At 46.0% G+C, this 21686-nt stretch overlaps 1 protein-coding gene across 2 annotated transcripts in view; it reads right to left on the bottom strand.

Annotated features, from left to right (window-relative positions):
- The window catches only part of BSG (basigin (Ok blood group)), a 55906-nt gene extending 36504 nt beyond the window's left edge, over positions 1-19402 (bottom strand). For both annotated transcript variants that reach the window (XR_014025650.1, XM_081321460.1), the window contains exon 1: positions 19077-19402. Coding sequence is in view for 1 of the 2 variants with exons in the window: in XM_081321460.1 (XP_081177586.1) it covers positions 19077-19146 (70 nt within the window). In the remaining variant the exon portion in view is untranslated. The remainder of the gene's footprint in view (positions 1-19076) is intronic.
- Between the last annotated feature and the right edge of the window lie 2284 nt (positions 19403-21686).

The raw sequence follows: 21686 nt of genomic DNA, 5'->3' as shown, positions 1-21686 counted from the left end.
CATCGACGTTGCTCTGATCCGCTTTTCTAGAACCCTTTCCCCCTCGTAAATGGAATTTAAGTAAAACGGGGTCGTGTTTTTCCTCCGCCTTCCAGGAGGAACTTAAATGGCTTCAGGTACATTGTGCAATGTGGCACATTCTATTCTGTTCAGTCAGGCCTATATTGGAGCAGAACTCAGGCATGTAATCACAGCCCTGGCCGCTCCCTGAGTGCTCCAGTGAACTTGCCAGAGACATCCAAAGGGCTGTTTCTACACTTTATAAAATGCAATCCTGGGGGGAGGGGGGAAATACCAGGTTAATATAAATAAAAACCTGCACATTTAAATCAACTACCAGCGCAGGGGCCTGATCTAAAGCAGCCTGCCACGCTGAATTCACCTCCTTATGCTGGGATTCTAATCGGGCATTTTTTAAAAATAGACACCAACCAATTACAAGCATTTGGTCAGGGGTATGCATGAATAATAAGGGAGCTGTTGCGTTTCGGAGCTAAAGAGAAGATAGACATGGTCTCACATCGTAAAATCAAGATACAGTACCATTTCATACGATGCTTGGCTTATGAACATCTGCAAAAACATGTATTTTGAGATTTATGAACAGACAACCGCACTCTCCCAACAGCAGCTGTTTTGTGAGATAATCATGAGATACTATTGACTCCAGGTAAGTCAACTACTACACACAAAAGGTTACCTACTGTTGCTCTTTGTTGGTGCATGGGCATGTAAAGTAGCCATAATGTCAAAAAACAGTAGGACAAAACGTAATTTCCTGGAACATTCTATATCAGGTGTCTTCAAACGTGGCCCTTTTATGACTTGTGGACTTCAACTCCCAGAATTCCTCAGCCAGGAATAAAAGGGCCACGTTTGAAGACCCCTGTTCTATATCAGTCTCAGAAATAACTATTTCTGAGAAATAACTATTTCTTGAAATGAGACTATCATAGAACAGCTGAACTGTTGTTGTTGTTTTTAAAAAAACACCCTGATCTCCTATGGCTCAAGGAAAGTTCAGAAGGTTATACTCATAAACTCACTCCACAACAAAAATCAAGTATTCAGAAAAATTACAAATTGCCCTACTTTTTGCACCTTCTTACTCACATTTTTACTCTATTAAACATAGATAGATAGATATAGATAGATAAATTTGGACTTTTAAAATAAAATAGTTTTATGTTGAAATGCTTTTTAATGGTTCTTTCTCTGATTTTATACTAACACCTTAGATATTTGTCCAGATGAACTGGAATACTGGTTGATTTTAAACTGAGGGGACTTCGGTGCTCTCTGAGCTTGTTTGTTTTCTTGCAGATGTTTTGTTACCCAAACTAGGTAGCAGGTAAAACATTACCTAGTTTGGGTAATGAAACATCTGCCAGAAAATAACCAACTCAGAGAGCACAAAGGACCCCTCATTTCAACTCTGAACTACAAATATTCTCCTTTACTGATTTTAAAACTTTTGTTGGTGGTGTTTTAATATGTGATATACAGTATATAGCTTTAGGATGATTTTATGATGTGTATGAATTAGTAAGAGAAGCAAAGATTAGTGCACAGCATAACTATGTGAGATCTATCTATCTATCTATCTATCTATCTATCTATCTATCTATCTATCTATCTATCTATCTATCTATCTATCTATCTATCTATCTACCTACCTACCTACCTACCTGAAGAATCCAGAGAGAAATATTTTGGGAAATATTAAAAAGGCAGAATATATTTCCCCAAAGGATTTTAAAGGCAGAAATCAACACACACACACACACACACAAACACACACACCCCAAGTCTCTGCCCCAAACAGAAACCAGGTCTGCAGAAATGCAGATGTGATAACCTTGTCAGAAAGATTGGAGTCAGGAAGCTGGGATTAGAAAGATAAAGATATTTAGAATCAACAATCCCTCACACCAAATAATCCAAGAGTCATCAGCCGCAGCCTCAGGGAAGCAGGATATGACCTTTGGGATTAACCACCACCATCAGAATACCAGAAAGGCACACTGAGACACAGGTCAAAGTTCATGGCACAGGAACAACTCCAAACAAAAGCCCAAGAAAGGATAAAAACCCACCACTCCCAGCAACAGGTGGTCAGCTTTCCCAGAGCCATCTTTCTGTCTGGCTCTCCTCTTCAATAAACTACAACCTTCTTTCTAAACCAGTCTCCACTTTGTTTATTCCCAGCTTGGACTGGACCCTGATGAAGATCTTTCTTTCTTTTTCTTTCTTTATTTCTTCTATCTATCCATCCATCCATCCATCCATCCAATTTTTAAAACCGCCTATCTCCTCACAGATCTGTCCAAATATCTCCTTCTAGGAGAAAGTATATACATAAAAGTCAGTTAAGAACAAAATCTGCAATGTGCATTCTGTAGCTCTCTTCTGAAGTTGTCTTTTTGTGTGAAATTACTATATTTTAATTGCAGTGATAACTCGTATTATTTTTATTTATTTCTGCAACACTTAGGGGACTGTTGAAATGTTCGGCTCCTTTATAGCTGAAACTTCTTAAGACAGCTTAGTTGCCGGTTCACATACCCAATAAAATGTTAGAATCTACACGGGAGACCATTTAAAATAGCTCTTCTATATAAAGTACAAGATGAATTGAAACAAGGGCCAAGCTATCAGGAATCTTTCCAAGGATGCCAACAGATCGGAGGAAAGCAGCAAAAGCTAACAAGGAAACACAGATATATATTTAGCCCAGATAACTGTTCTATGCTCGGCCATCACATATTAACTTTAATCACATTTGCAATATTTATATTCGCAATTAAAAGCAGAGAAGAAATAACAGTCTTCTGAATGCAAGATGGCAGTGAAGTCAAATGATTATGTTAAAAGCCTGCTTAAGCCTAATCTAGACCCTTAATTAGAATGAAGAAAAATAACTACGATAAAACAGCAGGGCACTGTCTAAAGACAGTTATAGACCACTGGTTTTTCAGCTGTTTCTGCCTAGATTTTTGCCCAAAGGAAAAACATGTGATTTTTGCTTCAAAGCCACCTTCAATTAAAAACAAACCTTCTCTGATCAAAGGTTGTATATAATAGCTGGCTAACCTCTTTAGACTGCTGCTTTTGCCGACAGCAATGTACTTTTAAAGCAAAAAATAAAAATATATTCTTTTTTTAAAAAGATATTTTTAGAAAATATTCCATTCAGTAAACAATGCCTCTACCTCCCAATTAAAAATTGGCTACCAGACCTCATGCATCTTAAGCTTTAGTAACACAAGTCTTCTACATTTTAGATTAGGATCTTAGCTTTATTTTAGGCACTTGAAGTTTAAACACAGCCAAACAATTTTGTTCCAGCACTGCAGAGCTAGGATAACATTTTAAACAGATGCCAGTTGAAGTGACCAGCGAGATAACATTTTAATCTCTTTACAATAGATCCACCCAAGCATGTGCTTCATTTTCTCAGCGGGCGTATCTTTTATTTTGCAATAGAAAATGCCACAGTCTGCCAAGTACAGAAATGGCCCAATATAAAATAGGAATAACTTTGTAAAGCTGACTGTGCTGCTAGAAAAATCTACCGCCTAAGTTAGTTGTCGGATGCTTCCAAGCTAGATAAGGGAGCAGAACAAGCAGGTTCAAGGATGAAGATAACTTCCTTGTGAAAAATAAGATTCCCGAACCCAATAGTGTACTGTTTAAGAGAAAACTCTCAAAGGGATTGGAGACGGTTCAATTAAGAGCACATCAAAGCTAGATGTTATCAACACAACAACCTAACCCTCTCTCCTCTCCATCCCTTATTTTGAAACACTCCCTCACAAAGCAGACATTGTCCAGGAACATATCTCATCAGAACATTTGCAACACTATTCTTTTATAGCCAGATAAGAAACAGACTGAGGGGGAAGAGGAGCAAGAACGGAACTGGACGATATCTGCTTCCCATGGGGGGCATCCAAGAATATCTCTTAGCAGCGATCTCTCTCTTCAATGCAGCAAATGTATGATTAGTTTGTTCAATCCTTAACATCTGCAATTAAAAAAAAAATAAAGAGCAACACCACCCTTGATTAACATACTTTGCCAGCTGCATTTCACTGGGTTGGTCTGGATTAACTTTAAAGCCTAATAAATAAAGCAGCTTCATCTCTTCTGTGTCTAGTATAAACAAGGCAGGCCTAAGGCTTTCCAAAGAAGCGATAAGCAGATGGCATTTTTGAAACACCTAAGCTACTTCACAAGCCAGTTGTAACCTACACTGCAAAGATAAAAGTGGAAATATTTGTTGTTTCACGAGACCGCTGCTCTTTGCTTCCATTTTGTAGCTCTATTATGTCCAGTGAAAACCGGATGGTAGCTCTAAAGATCTGTCACATGCACATTCCCAGAGCTGCTGAGCTAATGATCTGTTCAAAGATTAGTCTAATCAAACATTAATCAGCCAGGTGATAGACAGAGGTCAGCATCTACCTTATCCAACTCAGAAACTAATCTTTCAGTTTTGGAAAGATAGAATTTCTGGCTCTAATGACTTAGTGAAGACCGTGCATTTAACTGATACCCGTGAAACAATTGTTTATAAACTAAATTATGTACAAACAATTGAAAGAAATATCGCCAATCTTTTATTAAAAGAGTTATGTAAAACTTTTATTTTAAGAAGCTTTTATACACACACACATAAACACACACTCCTTCCCCCCCTTTCTTCTTTTGTACCTGTTTTTTATGTTTTCTAATTTGGATTTAAAGGGGAAATGATAATCTACATTGCAGCACGTCAGAAAAAGAGGCATTTGGTTTAAGAAGCTAACAGGTGTCACTTGTACACTCTGAAATATCTTTTTTGCCTGAGTGGATATGTGAAAATACTCAAGACTCAATACTCCCAAGTAAACAGAACTGTCAGTCAATTTTTCAGCAGCATTCGAACTCTGGGCGGAGGGGGAGAAGGTGAAGCATAAACAGGAAAAATGCCTCTGAATGAAGCAAAGAAAATCGTCTGAGATATGTTAAGAAATCAGTTGGGTTACAAATACCGTATATACTTGAGTATAAGCCGACTCGAGTATAAGCCGAGACCCCCATTTTCACCCCCAAAAACTGGAAAAAGTTCGTGACTCGAGTATAAGCCGATCCGCCGTTCTGCAAGCCTCCGCCGCCAGCAGAGGCTCGATCCGCCATTTTGCAAGCCTGAATACACAGGAATACCCTGTGTGGCCGCGGCTCTCGGGGAAGCCCTGGCTGTCCGCTTCCTCGTTCCACGCTGCCATTCGGGGCCCGCGCGTTCCCTGGGCAAATCGCGGCGCCCAGCAGGCGAGGAAACACGCCCGCTCCAGTCGCCCCCCCTTCCCTCAGGAGACGCGAAGCAAGTGACCGCCCGGAACTTACCGAGGACTTGCGCGCGGCCGAGGCTTCGGTGCTTCCAGGATCGCGCGCACCTCTCCCAAGCCGCCGCCGTCCGGAGACCTGCCGAAGTTTGGGGAGATTTGGGGAGGTGCGCGCGCACCTCCCCAAACCTCCCCAAACGTCAGCAGGTCTCCGGATCTCCGTGCCTTGCCTGCCTGCTTCTTTCGCTCACCCGTGCTTTCTCTCCCCATCGCTCACCCGTGCTTTCCCCCATCGCTCACCCGTGCTTTCCCCCCCCATCGCTCACCCGTGCTTTCCCCCCCCATCGCTCACCCGTGCTTTCCCCCCCCATCGCTCACCCGTGCTTTCTCTCCCCATCGCTCACCCGTGCTTTCCCCCCCCATCGCTCACCCGTGCTTTCCCCCCCCATCGCTCACCCGTGCTTTCTCTCCCCATCGCTCACCCGTGCTTCCCCCCCCATCGCTCACCCGTGCTTTCTCTCCCCATCGCTCACCCGTGCTTTCCCCCCCCATCGCTCACCCGTGCTTTCCCCCCCCATCGCTCACCCGTGCTTTCTCTCCCCATCGCTCACCCGTGCTTCCCCCCCCATCGCTCACCCGTGCTTTCTCTCCCCATCGCTCACCCGTGCTTTCCCCCCCCATCGCTCACCCGTGCTTTCTCTCCCCATCGCTCACCCGTGCCGCCCCGAAAATGCCGCTGCCGCTCGCCCGCTTGCTCGCTTCCTCGCCCGGGGACCAGCACCAGCCAGCCAGCCCGCCGGCGAGAAGCCCGGCCCGGAGGTGAGGGGAGGGAGCGGAGTCGCTCACCCGTGCTTTCCCCCCCCCATCGCTCACCCGTGCTTTCTCTCCCCATCAAAGATCCTTGGAAGTAATGGTTGGAAAAGTTTGCAAGTCTTTGGGAAAGTTCAAGAAGTGAAAGGAATACCCTCCTCTTGAAAGACCAGATAAGGCAGACAGGGAGATGAAGAGTTCAACCGAGTTTCCTCTTTTGTTCAGGCATCTGCACCCGCTGCTTTTAAACTCGCCTGGCGCTGCAACGGCACCCGTTTTCCCCGGCGAGTTTTCCCTACCTGGCCCCTGCAGAATCGCGGCGGCGCCCCCGGAGAAGCCTACCCCGAGGCTGCGGCCGATTTTTCCTTCTCCTAGACTCTGCCGCCCAGAGCGTTGTTTCTCCCCCTCGTGCGTGCATGGGATGAGGCGAGAAACCAACAGCCTGCGTCCGTCTCTCTTTATGTATATTTCTGTATATATCTTATCTCGGGATCTAGACCTTTCGAAGGAGAAGGGGCGGCTGGAGTTCGTGAGTTGCTGTGGGACCCAAGGGTTGGGGGAAGAGAGATGGGAGGGAAAAGGGGAGAAACCTGCCGCTGGCTAGTTCTTTGTCTGATCGGGGAGCCTGAACAAAAGAGGAAACTCGGTTGAACTCTTCATCTCCCTGTCTGCCTTATCTGGCTTTTTGAAACGCACCACCGGCTGCTCCGTCCAGAAGCCCAGATTCGGGAGGGCTGCTTGGCTTCCACTTGAGCCCATCTATGTCCGCGGGCCCCCCCCCCACTACCCCTAGACCTCCGCCGCCGGCGGAGGCTGGATCCGCGCTCCGCAGCGGCAGGGCGCGGATCCAGCAGAAAGAAGCAGGCAGGCAAGGCACGGAGATCCGGAGACCTGCTGATGATTGGGGAGGTTTGGGCACCTCCCCAAACCTCGGCAGGTCTTCGGATCTCCGTGCCTTGCCTGCCTGCTTCTTTCTGCTGGATCCGCGCCCTGCCGCCGGCAGAGGCTTGCGGAGCGCGGATCCAGTGTGGGGGGGGGAAAGCCCTTTAGCAGGATTTGCCTGCATGCCGGCGGAGGCTGGATCCGTGCTCCACAAGCCTCTGCCGGCGGCAGGGCGCGGATCCAGCAGAAAGAAGCAGGCAGGCAAGGCACGGAGATCCGAAGACCTGCTGAGGTTTGGGGAGGTGCCCAAACCTCCCCAATCATCAGCAGGTCTCCGGATCTCCGTGCCTTGCCTGCCTGCTTCTTTCTGCTGGATCCGCGCCCTGCCGCTGCGGAGCGCGGATCCAGCCTCCGCCGGCGGCGGAGGTCTAGGGGTAGTGGGGGGGGGGGCCCGCGGACATAGATGGGCTCAAGTGGAAGCCAAGCAGCCCTCCCGAATCTGGGCTTCTGGACGGAGCAGCCGGTGGTGCGTTTCAAAAAGCCAGATAAGGCAGACAGGGAGATGAAGAGTTCAACCGAGTTTCCTCTTTTGTTCAGGCTCCCCGATCAGACAAAGAACTAGCCAGCGGCAGGTTTCTCCCCTTTTCCCTCCCATCTCTCTTCCCCCAACCCTTGGGTCCCACAGCAACTCACGAACTCCAGCCGCCCCTTCTCCTTCGAAAGGTCTAGATCCCGAGATAAGATATATACAGAAATATACATAAAGAGAGACGGACGCAGGCTGTTGGTTTCTCGCCTCATCCCATGCACGCACGAGGGGGAGAAACAACGCTCTGGGCGGCAGAGTCTAGGAGAAGGAAAAATCGGCCGCAGCCTCGGGGTAGGCTTCTCCGGGGGCGCCGCCGCGATTCTGCAGGGGCCAGGTAGGGAAAACTCGCCGGGGAAAACGGGTGCCGTTGCAGCGCCAGGCGAGTTTAAAAGCAGCGGGTGCAGATGCCTGAACAAAAGAGGAAACTCGGTTGAACTCTTCATCTCCCTGTCTGCCTTATCTGGTCTTTCAAGAGGAGGGTATTCCTTTCACTTCTTGAACTTTCCCAAAGACTTGCAAACTTTTCCAACCATTACTTCCAAGGATCTTTGATGGGGAGAGAAAGCACGGGTGAGCGATGGGGGGGGGGAAAGCACGGGTGAGCGACTCCGCTCCCTCCCCTCACCTCCGGGCCGGGCTTCTCGCCGGCGGGCTGGCTGGCTGGTGCTGGTCCCCGGGCGAGGAAGCGAGCAAGCGGGCGAGCGGCAGCGGCATTTTCGGGGCGGCACGGGTGAGCGATGGGGAGAGAAAGCACGGGTGAGCGATGGGGGGGGAAAGCACGGGTGAGCGATGGGGAGAGAAAGCACGGGTGAGCGATGGGGGGGGAAGCACGGGTGAGCGATGGGGGGGGAAAGCACGGGTGAGCGATGGGGGGGGAAAGCACGGGTGAGCGATGGGGGGGGAAAGCACGGGTGAGCGATGGGGGGGGAAGCACGGGTGAGCGATGGGGAGAGAAAGCACGGGTGAGCGATGGGGGGGGAAAGCACGGGTGAGCGATGGGGAGAGAAAGCACGGGTGAGCGATGGGGGGGGAAAGCACGGGTGAGCGATGGGGGGGGAAAGCACGGGTGAGCGATGGGGAGGGAAAGCACGGGTGAGCGATGGGGAGGGAAAGCACGGGTGAGCGATGGGGGGGGAAAGCACGGGTGAGCGATGGGGAGGGAAAGCACGGGTGAGCGATGGGGAGAGAAAGCACGGGTGAGCGATGGGGGGGGAAAGCACGGGTGAGCGATGGGGGGGGAAAGCACGGGTGAGCGATGGGGAGGGAAAGCACGGGTGAGCGATGGGGGGGGAAAGCACGGGTGAGCGATGGGGAGGGAAAGCACGGGTGAGCGATGGGGGGGGAAAGCACGGGTGAGCGATGGGGGGGGAAAGCACGGGTGAGCGATGGGGGGGAAAGCACGGGTGAGCGATGGGGGGGAAAGCACGGGTGAGCGATGGGGGGGAAAGCGGCAGCGGCATTTTCGGGGGCAGCGGGTGAGCGATGGGGGGGGGAAAGCGGCAGCGGCATTTTCGGGGGCAGCGGGTGAGCGATGGGGGGGGGAAAGCGGCAGCGGCGGTTGTTGGGGGCGCAGCAGGCGAGGCAGCTTCTCTCAGCAGCCTGTTCCGAACGAACGGACAGTTCTTTTTTTTTGTTGACTGGAGTATAAGCCGAAGTGGAGTTTTTCAGCCCAAAAAGTGGGCTGAAAAATTCGGCTTATACTCAAGTATATACGGTAAATGTTTTTAGATTTTCAGCATGCTGCCTGAGGAATTCTGGGAGTTGAAGCCCACAAGTCATAAAAGGGCCAAGTTTGAAGACCCCTGGTCTAAGTGCTACTGCTATGACCGACCTGAGTTATGGTCGTGATAGTGAGGCTCCATGATGGTCACAACTTGAGGACTATCTCTACTCAACTACAGGTCTACAACGTCTTGTTGCCAATCAATTCCTCCTTCTGATCCTTCTAACTAAAATGCAAGAGATCTCAGATGCAGATTCTACTTCAAACTGGGCATGCGCATAAACACCAGCACTTTGTAACCTGCTAATGCTATAAATGTCTTCCAATATTACAAAATTACTTATGCCATGGCATGAAGATCTCTTACTGCAAATTTCTAACACCACCTTAGAGATAAACCAGGAACCTTAGGCCCGGGATATTTGCAGGACCGTCTGCTGCCAGGAACGACCTCCCATCGCCCGGTGCGCTCACACAGGGAGGGCCTCTTCAGGGTGCCGTCGGCTAGACAATGTCGGCTGGTGACCCCCAGGGGGAGGGCCTTCTTTGTGGGAGTGCCTGCCCTGTGGAATCAACTTCCCCTTGAGCTCCTGATGGCCCCGGATCTCCGGTCCTTTCGTTGCGGCCTTAAAACATTTCTCTTCCATCAGGCTGACCTGGACTGACGATAGGGATTTTTAAATAGAATATTTTAAATATTTTATTATTTTATCATTGGGGCTTGTTAGTTTAATCTTTTTTAACATTTGTATTATTGTGTTTTATTGTTGTTAGCCGCCCTGAGTCCTTCGGGAGATAGGGCGACATATAAGTCCCAATAAATAAATAAATAAATAAATAAACAAACCTTAACTACTGGCAGATGTTTCAATCGTAGTTTGTAAAGGTTATCTTGGGCATCATCACAGAATTTTATAACAACAAAGGCTCCAACTATGAATTCTGCCAATCAGCTTTGAATCTATCACCCACTGGTTTCACTGCATGATGCAGAGTTTTAATATGAAAAGAAAGGGCTAAGCATTGCTTGCATAAGTGAATCAGTGATAATAAACCTTTGGCCATCTCTCCAAAGATCTTATCAAATGTGACAAACTAAACATTGCATGGGCAAAATTACAACGAAGGAACACGTGATACTGCTATAAAATGAACATATACAGATGAACGCTGCTATTTCATTACAGAGGACTACTCTTATTTCCCAATCCACTTTGACCTCCAGCGTTAAAAAGTTATTGCAATATAATAATGTGGTAAGTCAACGTGAGTAAATGAAAGCACGGTCATCATTTTAAAGTTTTAAGTGTCCTTTAGAATTGCACACATGTCTAAGAACAAGAGCAGAAATGTCAGCCAGAGATTCTGAGAAACCCTAGGAAACCTTTAGAGGACCCAAAAGAGATATGTAAACTATTTCTGAGGCCGATCAGCTGTTTCAAACTTGAAAGGGGTTATTCTAACCGCACTGGAGGTGTTTCAACCTCAACAAATTTTACACACACCCTTAGAAAAAAAAACACACTAGGTTTCCAGCATCAAACAGGCTCCAATCTTCTAGAAGCAAAACTGTTCAAGATATTAAAAATCAAGCGACATTTATACTTTCTGAAATTTTAGAGAGTTTCATTAGACTGTTATCTAAGTTCAGACTTCCACAGGAGGCATGGAGAGTTGAAGCACAGCCAACATAGCTCTGTTGGGGGGGGGGGGACCAAGGAAACTTTCTGGATAAGGAGAGGAAAGGAGATTGCTCACATGTGCTCCAAATGGCTGCTTCTCACAACAGTGTTTCCCGTGGCCTTGAACACTGGGAGATGATGGGATTAGCCACCTTGCTCACAACCTAGTGGAGATTTTTAAAGGACACTTAAAAGTTCACAAAACTCACTTTTCCAATCACTTTTGGAAATTGCTCATTAACTACTTCTAGCTATTTCAAATCTTCAGAACAAGTCTGATATTGTTAGGGTGGACTCTGCCTTCAATCCAGAAAGAAATTTGAATCATAATCTTAAGATTTTAAGGAACCTGAAATAAAACAGCAAACAGCTTCAGAAAATTTTGATCTTGGAAAATTACATCTAGAACCTTTTAGAGACCGAGTGCCCAAACTGCAGCCCAAAACCCACTTATGTATTGTCGGGTGCCGGGTGGGTATGGCCTATTGGGTGGGTGTGGCCAATTGTGTGGGCATGGCTGTGGTGGTAACGGCAGACTGGGTGGGACTAAAAAGTTCAATCAATCAATTCCAACCTTGCGAGATCTTTTTCTCCTTGAGAAGTTGAAATTGATTGATTGAACTTTTTTTTTGCACATGGCGGCGTAGGCCTAAAGCGAAAAGGTTTTATAAAACCCAGCTGAAGGCCTAGGACTGGGGCAACGGAGCGCGTGCCCACACAGAGGGCTCTGCGTGCCACCTGTGGCACCCGTGCCATAGGTTCGTCACCACGGATCTAGATGAACTGGTGCATTGAAATGCTTACAAGAAGATTTTGGAATTAATTATAAAGAACAAACAACTTCTCATGGAAAATATGCCCTGTTTTGGCTTTCACAAGATACAACAAACATAAACAATTTTATGATTCCAAAAATTGGACACTAGAGGGGACTCAAGATTTTTGGTGGAGGATATATAAGCATATGAAAGGATGCAAAACACTAACAATAAAAGTACTAAAAATGACTTCTGAAGAATGGAATCAAAAATCCCAAAGGTGTTTTTCCTCTCCGATGAAAAGTGAAAACAACCACACAAAAAACCCCCAAGAAAGTCCATTTGTCTTTTGAAAAAGCACTTCGGGGACAACCATGACCTGGATGATTAAGAATATCGGTAAATTAGCCGCAATATTAACAATGTCAGTCATCACATTTGCTTCTATGGGCAGACTATGCCCAAAAGACATTATTGAAGAAATGACAAATATAAAACATGATATTGAAAGTGTATTTTCAACCTTCGGGCCAGGAGAATGAGTTAGAAAAATGTTTCATTAGATTTACAAAAAGAAGCTGGGTGAGGTTTTAAAATTTAAGAGGAAAGCACAAATGACAAATCTATCGGATTTAAAAATTTTGATTTTTTTTTTCTAAACTAAAAGAAATGAAGAAGAATGGATAGCATGTTTTTCTTCTTTTAACAACCCTATAATTCCTTGCATCGGGATGGAGTCGGGGCAACTGAATGGAGCTGAGCGTTTACTGGCCGGATCCCTCCCTGACGCCTATGTGGAGCTCACAGCAGATATTTTCTCTTTGTGCCCAGACACAAAAATATCTGCCGCTACCTAGGATCGAACTCGTGATTGTGAGGCCAGCCACTATGCTATATATGTTTTGGAAAGTAATTTGCAAAGAATAATACTCTATAAACTGAAGGACAACATACTGTGACCCAATCCAGCAGAGAACTTCATGAAGCAAAAGACCTCTGCCCATTTCAACTCCCAGCTGTGTTTAGTCTGAAGAATAAATAAAACTGTTTGGTCCTTGGTGCTTTCTGAGCTTGGTTGTTTTTCTTGAAAACATTTCATTATCCAACTAGGTAACATCACCAGTGCTAGAAGGGAATGGGGTTTGCTCTTCGTTAAGGAGTGTGTATCGGAGGTGGTGACCCTTTGAGAGCTGTAACTGGTGTATATTCAAAGCGACAATAAAGTTTATTATTATTATGCAAAAATGACTTGCTTTGCCAGTATTGGTGGCTGTTTACTGCTTGATTGTTTTAATATTAATCTCTGCTTATCTGGACGTTGATTGGTCTGAGGAAATGAGTTGGTCTATTCTCCAAAGCACCTGAAAGCAGGACAAGAAGCAACGGATGGAAACTAGTCAAGGAGAGAAGCAACCTAGAACTAAGGAGAAACTTCCTGACAGTTAGAACAATTAACCAGTGGAACAACCTGCCTCCAGAGGTGGTGAATGCTCCAACACTGGAGGTTTTTAAGAAGAGACTGGACAGCCATTTGCCTGAAATGGTATAGGGTTTCCTGCCTGAGCAGGGGGTTGGACTAGATGACCTCCAAGGTCCCTTCCAACTTTATATTATTTATTATTATTATTATTATTATTATTAATTATGTTTCCTTTTTGGCCTTTTGACTGTTTCTTTTGAATGGTACGTAATGTCGTTTCTGTGGGCCTCTTGATGGCTGATTTGTCCGAGTGCCCGGCCTCCCAGAATTCTCTAGCTTTTTTGGACTTAGCATGGTCTAGGATGCTCACAGCTTTCCCGTTGAAACTATGGTTAAGACCAAGAGTGTCAAACTGGCGACCCGGATGCATCATGCACAGGCCACGCCCACCCCGACTCCGCAAAGGCAAAAAATGTTATGATAACAGCACGTGATGTGATCGGGTTTGACACCTGTGGCTAAGACTATCCACACGTTGTGTAATTAAGGAGTTCTCATCACGTATATGCCTATTTCTAATAAATAAAATAGTGGGAACATGGAACTTATTTGTACTGCAAGGCTCCTTTAACTTTTCTACCTTCAGTGCAAACTGAAAAGCAATAAAATATATGAAATATCAAAGATAGCTGGTCTTAAGAATTACAAGTCTTGCAGTTTCTAATTTAAAAGCCATATCTAATTTAAAAGCCTGTATGCCAAATAGCACCGGAGTGGAATTTCTATGAAACCAAGAACATATTAACCATGTCTGCAATATAGGAAAGGCACATTCTTCAATTAGATTAGGAACTGAAGGATTATGCAAGCATAAAAAAACAAACCTGTTGGGCAGTTTTGTGCTTCAGGGTTTGGCAACTGTGATTTAGAGATCAGATTTCCCGGTATTTCATTGGCATTGCCTCTGAAGATGCCAGCCACAGTAGGCCTGAAATGTCAGGAAATCTGTTCTCTAGACCACAGTCACTAAAATGGGTGAGAAAATGAATTCTACCTTGGGAGACAAGAGGAGAGAAAAAGATCAAGGACGCTTTACATTTAAATGATTCACATTAAAGGGACAATTTTCATCAGTGAATAAACTTATTACCCTGGGCCACAAATACTGGGTCCCATTAAGATGTATGAGGCACTTAATTCCTCCTTTTTTCACAAAGCCATCTAAATTTGTTTCACCCTATTACTATTTTATTTTAAATGTCTAAAAAGTGACTCACCCTTACCACTACAGTATTATAGTCCTTTATTCCGCTCCTTCTTCAAAGTAAGATAATCTAAGTCAGAGGTCACCAACCTTTCTTGGTTGGTGGACTGGAGGGAAAGGGAGGGGGAAGCATTTTATACACGTGAGCATGCACGCTGAAGCACGGGGCCGCGAGCATGCGCGTGACGCAAGCGAGGCAGGGCTACTGCTTGCATTATACTCACTAGCCCTACCCTGTTCTTGTGCACAGTGCCATTTCTGTGCCCCGAGTTGGCCTGCTTTCGCGCAGAGGTGCAGCATCCCATTTTCGCGCCCTGAGGTGTGGGCCCTTTTTTTCGCCTCGCAGTGGGGCGTTGGCCCATTTTCATGCCCCGAGGCACAGCGTCGGCCCATTTTTGCAATGCGCGGCATCCTGTTTTTGCACTCTATGGCTGCAGCGCTACCGCAAATGGGGGCATGTGTGTAGACTGGCCTGCCTGTCCCAAGGCCCGGTGGCCAGCAGCCCACAGGTTGGGGACCCGTGATCTAACACATTTCTCTCCGGTATCTCACTACATCTATCTGTACAAGTCAATTACTCATGATTTGCAGAATTAGTCCAAGTTTGGAGGTTCATACTCATCACTAAGCCAGAAGCATACTGTACGTTTTTCTTTGGTTTACATATCTTTTTACATTAAGCATGCAGTAAACTATTCGGAAGTTAGGGATGTGGTGGCTCAGTGGGTTAAGACGCTGAGCTTGTCGATCAGAAGGTCGGCAGTTTGGCGGGTTGAATCCCGAGTGTCGCGTAACAGAGTGAGCGCCTGTTACTTGTCCCAGCTTCTGCCAAACTAGCAGTTCGAAAGCACGTAAGAAATATGCAAGTAGAAAAATAGGGACCACTACGGTGGGAAGGTAACAGCGTTCCGTGTACCTTTGGCGTCTAGTCATGCCGGCCACATGACCACAGAGACGTCCTCAGACAAGCGCTGGCTCTTCGGCTTTGAAACGGAGATGAGCACCAGCCCCTAGAGTCGGAAACGACTAGCACACATGTGCGGGGGAACCTTTACCTTTTAAACTATTCGGAAGAAGGTGTGTTGTGCCAACACTGCCATTGTGATTTCAATTTAAATTTGAGTTGGAGAATATCCTCATATTCCTCCTTGCAGATTCACATGACTGCACCTATGAAACTCAATCCCTATAAGCTACTGGGCTCATAATAAAAGTTCCTAACCTTTCTTTCTTTTACAGGCACACTAATTATTTACGTTCTTTACATTTAAATTTTCATGGTGGGCAAACATATCCTAATTTTCCTAACACCCATGTGAAAAAAATCTATCCAGCAATCTTACACTGTTTTCAAGTCTCAGATCCAGGAGAACTTTTCCTTCAAGCCTTGTAGCATGCTACTCTCCTCTCCACCAACATGGTTTCCAAGTGCATTCAGAATTTTATTTATCGAATTTGGAAACTGCTCATCTGACTCAAAGGACAACACTTCTGGCTTGTCAGTACAAACAACTGCCCTTAGATGGCTTCTTTTCTTTCCCTATCAATACCCAAAAATGTTTCTTGAGAATCCCAGAAAGGGAAAAATTAAGTCTTTCTCTTTCTTCACCTCCATAAGTCATCCCACTGTGTGTTGCATCCTTGCAACAGGAATCAAACAGAAAAGATATAGTATAGCTTTGATTTAAATAGTCTGTGGAAAAGACTTGTATGAATTTATGGTACATATTCTTTTACATTTCATTAGTTAATGTAAGTTATGGGATTTAAATTCCTTCACAGGGATGCTCAAAAAATTGGAATAGGAAAAGTAGATAATGAAGTCTACTAATACTTAATACTGTATTAGTCTTGCATATCCTACTTGCACTGGCAAAATTCCTACAATGGGAATTTCTCCATAACTAGCAAGCATGGCCAGAGATAGGTCTGATAACTATGTATTAAATAGCCCAGAAGAAAAAAAATCTTTACACACAGAAATCTGCATGCCAGAGAGAAGACATGAACATCTTTCCTTGTGTATTTAATTTTATACTTTGTCATAGTTTTTGATATTCATTTCAATGTTTAAATTCATTCTCAAGACACACTGCTACTTGTAATTATTGTATAGCACAATTTGTTTGGTTTTTCTCCAAGGGGAATTCTGGCATGCATTTTATAATGACTGGGAGGGGTGTTGGGAAAAATCTCTTTAAATACTGAAAATAGTCTGGAAATCAAAGTTCAAATAAAATATGAATTTTCTTTAAAACCCTTAATTTTATAACTTTTATAAAAATATAAATACCTATACCTTTTTAATATTTAAGCCAGACAAATATCAAACTGGGAAACAAGAAAGCTATAATAAATGAGCAAGAAAATGTTATTAGTAGTCTAACATAAGTGACAGCATTTGTATTTTCCAGTCTCTTCCATCCCGTATATGAATATATCCTCCATGCATGGAAGACCACTCACACGTCTCAACTTTTCCCCCTCCTTTTCACCATTCCCCCATTCCCCCACAAGGAAGGACTATATTATGTGCTTCAGCTTCTTAGCTATTCTCTTCCTACACAAAAAGTATGTGAGATACTAAACCTCTGGCCCCTTATCATGAGGTCAGTATCTCTCCACTGCTCTTCCCAAGACCGCTTCCCACAGTACAGCTAGGTTTACATCAAGTGAATACTACTTATTTGTATTCCACCTTTATTATTTTTACAAATAACTCAAGGCAGTGAACATATCCATCACACTTTCCTCCTCCTAATTTTCCCACAACCACCACCTTGTGAGGCAGGTTTTGGGCACCCAAAATAAACAATATAGTCTAGCCAATTCGCACAATAGGTTGAAGCTCAAACTACATAATTCTATTCTGTCTTGGTGTGTTGCCTAAAAACACAATAAATACCCAATATATGAGCTTGGACTTCTCACCTTCCCATTACTGTAACACAGAATAGACTTCCCCCACCAGCCACACCAGGGACCCTGTTCCCCAACCACTGTATAAGTACCAATTCCAACCCTTTAGAGAGCTTCTCCAACTCTGCCCACCATTAATGTGTGAGGGATGCTCCCCCTCCCCTCATTAACATGAGGTACAGTTTCCCTCCCCTCAAAAATGTATGAGGATACACTCTCCATTAAGTTAGAGGGGAGTTTTCCCTCCCCCCCAATGATGCACAATGAGGCCCCCCTCCCCTCATTAACTTGAAGGACACATTTTCCCCTCCCCTCAATAATACATGAGAAGAGCCCCTTCCCCTCATTACCCAGGGTGAGATTTTCCTCCCACCAATATACAAGAGTCCACTTCCCCTCATTAACATGTGGGAAGGCACTTTCCCTCCTTTCATTACCTTGAGGGGAGATTTTCCCTCCACCCAATAATGTAGAAGCCCCCCCTCCCTTCATTATCTTGAGGGGATGTTTTCCCTCCCCAGTAATGTATGAAGAGCCCCCTCCCCTCATTATCTCGAGCAGAGACTTTCCTTCCCCCCAATAATGTATGAGGAGCCCCCTCCCCTCTGTCTTGAGCAGAGACTTTCCCTCCCCAATAATACATGAAGAGACCCCCCCTCCTCCCTTCATTATCTTGAGGGGAGATTTTCCCCTCCCCCCAATAATGTATGAGGCCCCCTCCCCTCTATCTTGAGGGGAATTTCCCCTCCCCCCAATAATGTATGAGGAGACCCCCCTCCCCTCATTATCCTGAGGGGAGATTTCCCCTCCCCCCAATAATGTGTGAAGAGCCCCCCTCTATCTTGAGGGACTTTCCCTCGCCCCAATGTGTGAGGAGGCTCCCTCCCCTCTATCTTGAGCGGAGACTTTCCCTCCCCAATAATATATGAGGAGCCCCCCCTCCCTTCATTATCTTGAGGGGAATTTCCCCTCCCCCCAATAATGTATGAGGAGACCCCCTCCCCTCATTATCCTGAGGGGAGATTTCCCCTCCCCCCAATAATGTGTGAAGAGCCCCCCTCTATCTTGAGGGACTTTCCCTCCCCCCAATGTGTGAGGAGGCCCCCCCTATCTTGAGTGGAGACTTTCCCTCCCCCCCCAATAATATATGAGGAGCCCCCCTTCATTATCTTGAGGGGAGATTTTCCCTCCCCCCAATAATGTATGAGGAGCCCCCCTCTATCTTGAGGGACTTTCCCTCCCCCCAATGTGTGAGGAGGCCCCCTCCTCTCTATCTTGAGCGGAGACTTCCCCCCCCTTCATTATCTTGAGGGGAGATTTTCCCTCCCCCCAATAATGTATGAGGAGCCCCCCTCTATCTTGAGGGACTTTCCCTCCCCCCAATGTGTGAGGAGGCCCCCTCCTCTCTATCTTGAGCGGAGACTTCCCCCCCCTTCATTATCTTGAGGGGAGATTTTCCCTCCCCCCCAATAATGTACGAGGCCCCCTCCCCTCTATCTTCCCTCCTCCAGGATCAACGAGCGAAAAAGGCTTCCTCATCCGATTCACTTTATGAAAGATTCCCCCCTCACCCCCCCCACGCCTTCTTCTTCTTCCTCCTCTCAGAACCGCAAAGGGGAACAACTGACGCCCCCTTTCCGGAGTCCCTCGGGCATGGAAGTCGCCCTGGAGCCCCCTCAGACCAGCCTTTCTTCTGCCCTACCTGCTGCTGAGGCGCCTCCGAGGGCGCAGAGCAAGGAGCCGAGCGTCAGTAGCACGAGCCTGGCCGCCATGACCGCCCCGCTGCCGATGCCCCGCACAGTTCACACGTTCCAGCCGGTCTCACTTCGTCCCCCTGAGGCGCTGAGCCCTTCAAGGGGGCGAAAGGGGCGAGCCGACAAGGCGACAGCCAATAGCGGGCGAGCGCGAGGAGCCCCGAGTTAACTACTGGCTCAAACCCGTTGGAATGACGCAAAGGCTGTCCACTCAGAATTCGGGATTCGAAAGGGCGGGGGGAATAAAGTGGGAAGTTGGGGGAGACGACTTTGAAATGATAGTCATGAGTCACAGCCAATCATAGGTCAAGCAGTGATCGGCCTGGCTGATGGTTGGACGCTGAAGGAGTTGACGCTCGAGAAGCGGTTGTGTGGCATAGGGCAACCCAGGAGGGGCGGCGCAGACGAAAGCGATCGGAAAAAAGTGGGCTTGAGAAGGAAAGGCCCTCGGGAAAGAGCAGACCTTACGCTTGTATAGTGTTCATGATTTGGTGAGACAAAGTACTGACCTCTACGCTATCACGTACGCCCATAGGCGGGCGCAACAGCAACGACCAATCGGATTCCTGAGAAATCTGTGCTGTCCAATCAGAGTATGGCGCCTGCAGACTGATAGCAGCCCAAGCCAATCCGCCATCTCCGCTAAAAAGACATGTACGCCCATACAGACTATTCTCACCTCGCAATGGATGCTGACGGCCAACCACAAGGCGAGGAAATAGCGGTTCCGCCCACTCTCCAGCCCCTCCCTGCTTACTATGGATCGTGCAGAAGGACACGAGGCCGTCAAAAGCGCTACATTGACCTCGCTGGAGGTTATTGGCCCGAGGGGGCGGGGCGCGCGCGTTGAGTAATAAACCTTGTCAGGTCTCATGGGAATGATTGTGCAATTAACAATTATGAAATCACGCTTCGATTAAGTTCCTCAAATCAGTTTATGCCGATGAATAGCAAACGAACAGGTTTTAGACGCATATGAAAAGCACCATACTCTGCAACCGCGAAGCTTAATCCGTGTAAAAGGAATTATGGTTTCATAAACCAGCTCAATCTTAGGTGTAAAAAAAAAAGATAAGACGCATTCAAGAAGCAGAAAGGTTTTCAAATGACTGACGTTTCAGAGAGCCTCTGTGTTTAGGAGCAGTCTACCCCTACCCACCTGCTCTCCCAGACGCTGCTTCCAGAGACTTACCAGCCCAAGAGGGAATCCAAATTTTGTTTGCAAGCAAGCCACACAAGAGCTTCTATCCCCTTTGACTCCACTGTTAGAGATTAATCCAACTCCTAATGTCAGGTTATAATATATTTCTGCATAGAACTAACTCTTAATTTAAAGAGCTAGTCCTCGACTTATGACCAGAATTGAGTCCCAAATATTTGTTGCTAAGTGAAACATTTAAGTGAATCTTGCCCCATTTTACGACATTTCATGCTACAGTTGTTAAGTGAGTCACTGCAGTTAGTAACACGGTTGTTAAGTGAATCTGGCTTCCCCATTCACTGCTTGTAATAAGGTCACAAAAGGGGATCACATGATCAGAATGCTGCAATGTTCATAACTGAAAACAGTCATAAGTCATTTTTTCAGGGCTTCCGGTTCGCACGTGTGGCGCTTCTGGACGCACAGGAACAGTCTGCTTCCTGCCATCCGTTTCTTTTTTGGAGGACCCTGAAAAGGGTCAAAAATCGCCCTGGAGGGGTGATTACCGAGAGGAGGACTTCCCTGCGATTGCAGAAGGGTGGCAGCCCTCCGCTGGAATCAGGAATCATCTCCTTTGGCCCGAAGAAGAGACCAGCCATAAAGATGGCCAATCACTAAGCCGCTCCCTGCTGAAAGCCAAAAGCACGACCTAGCACTAAGAAGCAATCTGGAGGACCTGGGTGAGCTTTTACCTTTCCTATTCCCTCAACCATTTTCCTGTAGGACTTTCCTGAAAATCTCCTTCCCCATTTTTTGAGAAAGCGGCGCATATTTACTTTGTGAACAAATCTTAAAGCCTCAAAGCTTCAAAAGAAACTCAATTAATTCAGCAAAGAAATTAAGCAATTTCATCTGTATTTACTAAAAAGCTTCTAGTTGTTGCTGGGGATCCACTATCCTATTTATTCTCTAAGCTGTAAATTAAGGAAAAAATTTGGACTAATCCTACAAAAGTTCTATATTAATTTGGAAAAAAAGAAAGAAAATTCTTACATTGCATGTTATATGTTATTGATGACATCTTGTGGCAAAACTTGGTACAGCAAGTAAATTTCCTTTTTCTGTTGTGAGAGCTGACTGAATAACAGAGCTGTCCTTGACACTATGCTTAAAGATAAGTGTGGGAACACCTGGCACTGAATACAACTCTTCAGGAGGTGGAAAATCTTTGACTATTATTAAAACAGCTTCCATGGAAGATTTAGCTGCAAACAACAACGAAATGGATGAATACATCCCACCACTTGATTATAAACTGATACTGGACACGATTTTGGCAATGACAGAGCAAATTAAAGCCAAACTGCAAGAAAAATCTGACAACTTAAAGCCACCAAATCAAATTTTGACTTTAAAT

Source organism: Vipera berus (genome assembly GCF_964194415.1).
Source record: "Vipera berus genome assembly, chromosome: 1".
NCBI classification, from domain to species: domain Eukaryota; kingdom Metazoa; phylum Chordata; class Lepidosauria; order Squamata; family Viperidae; genus Vipera; species Vipera berus.
Note: the sequence above shows the minus strand (reverse complement) of the source record. Positions and strands in the feature narration are given on the sequence as shown.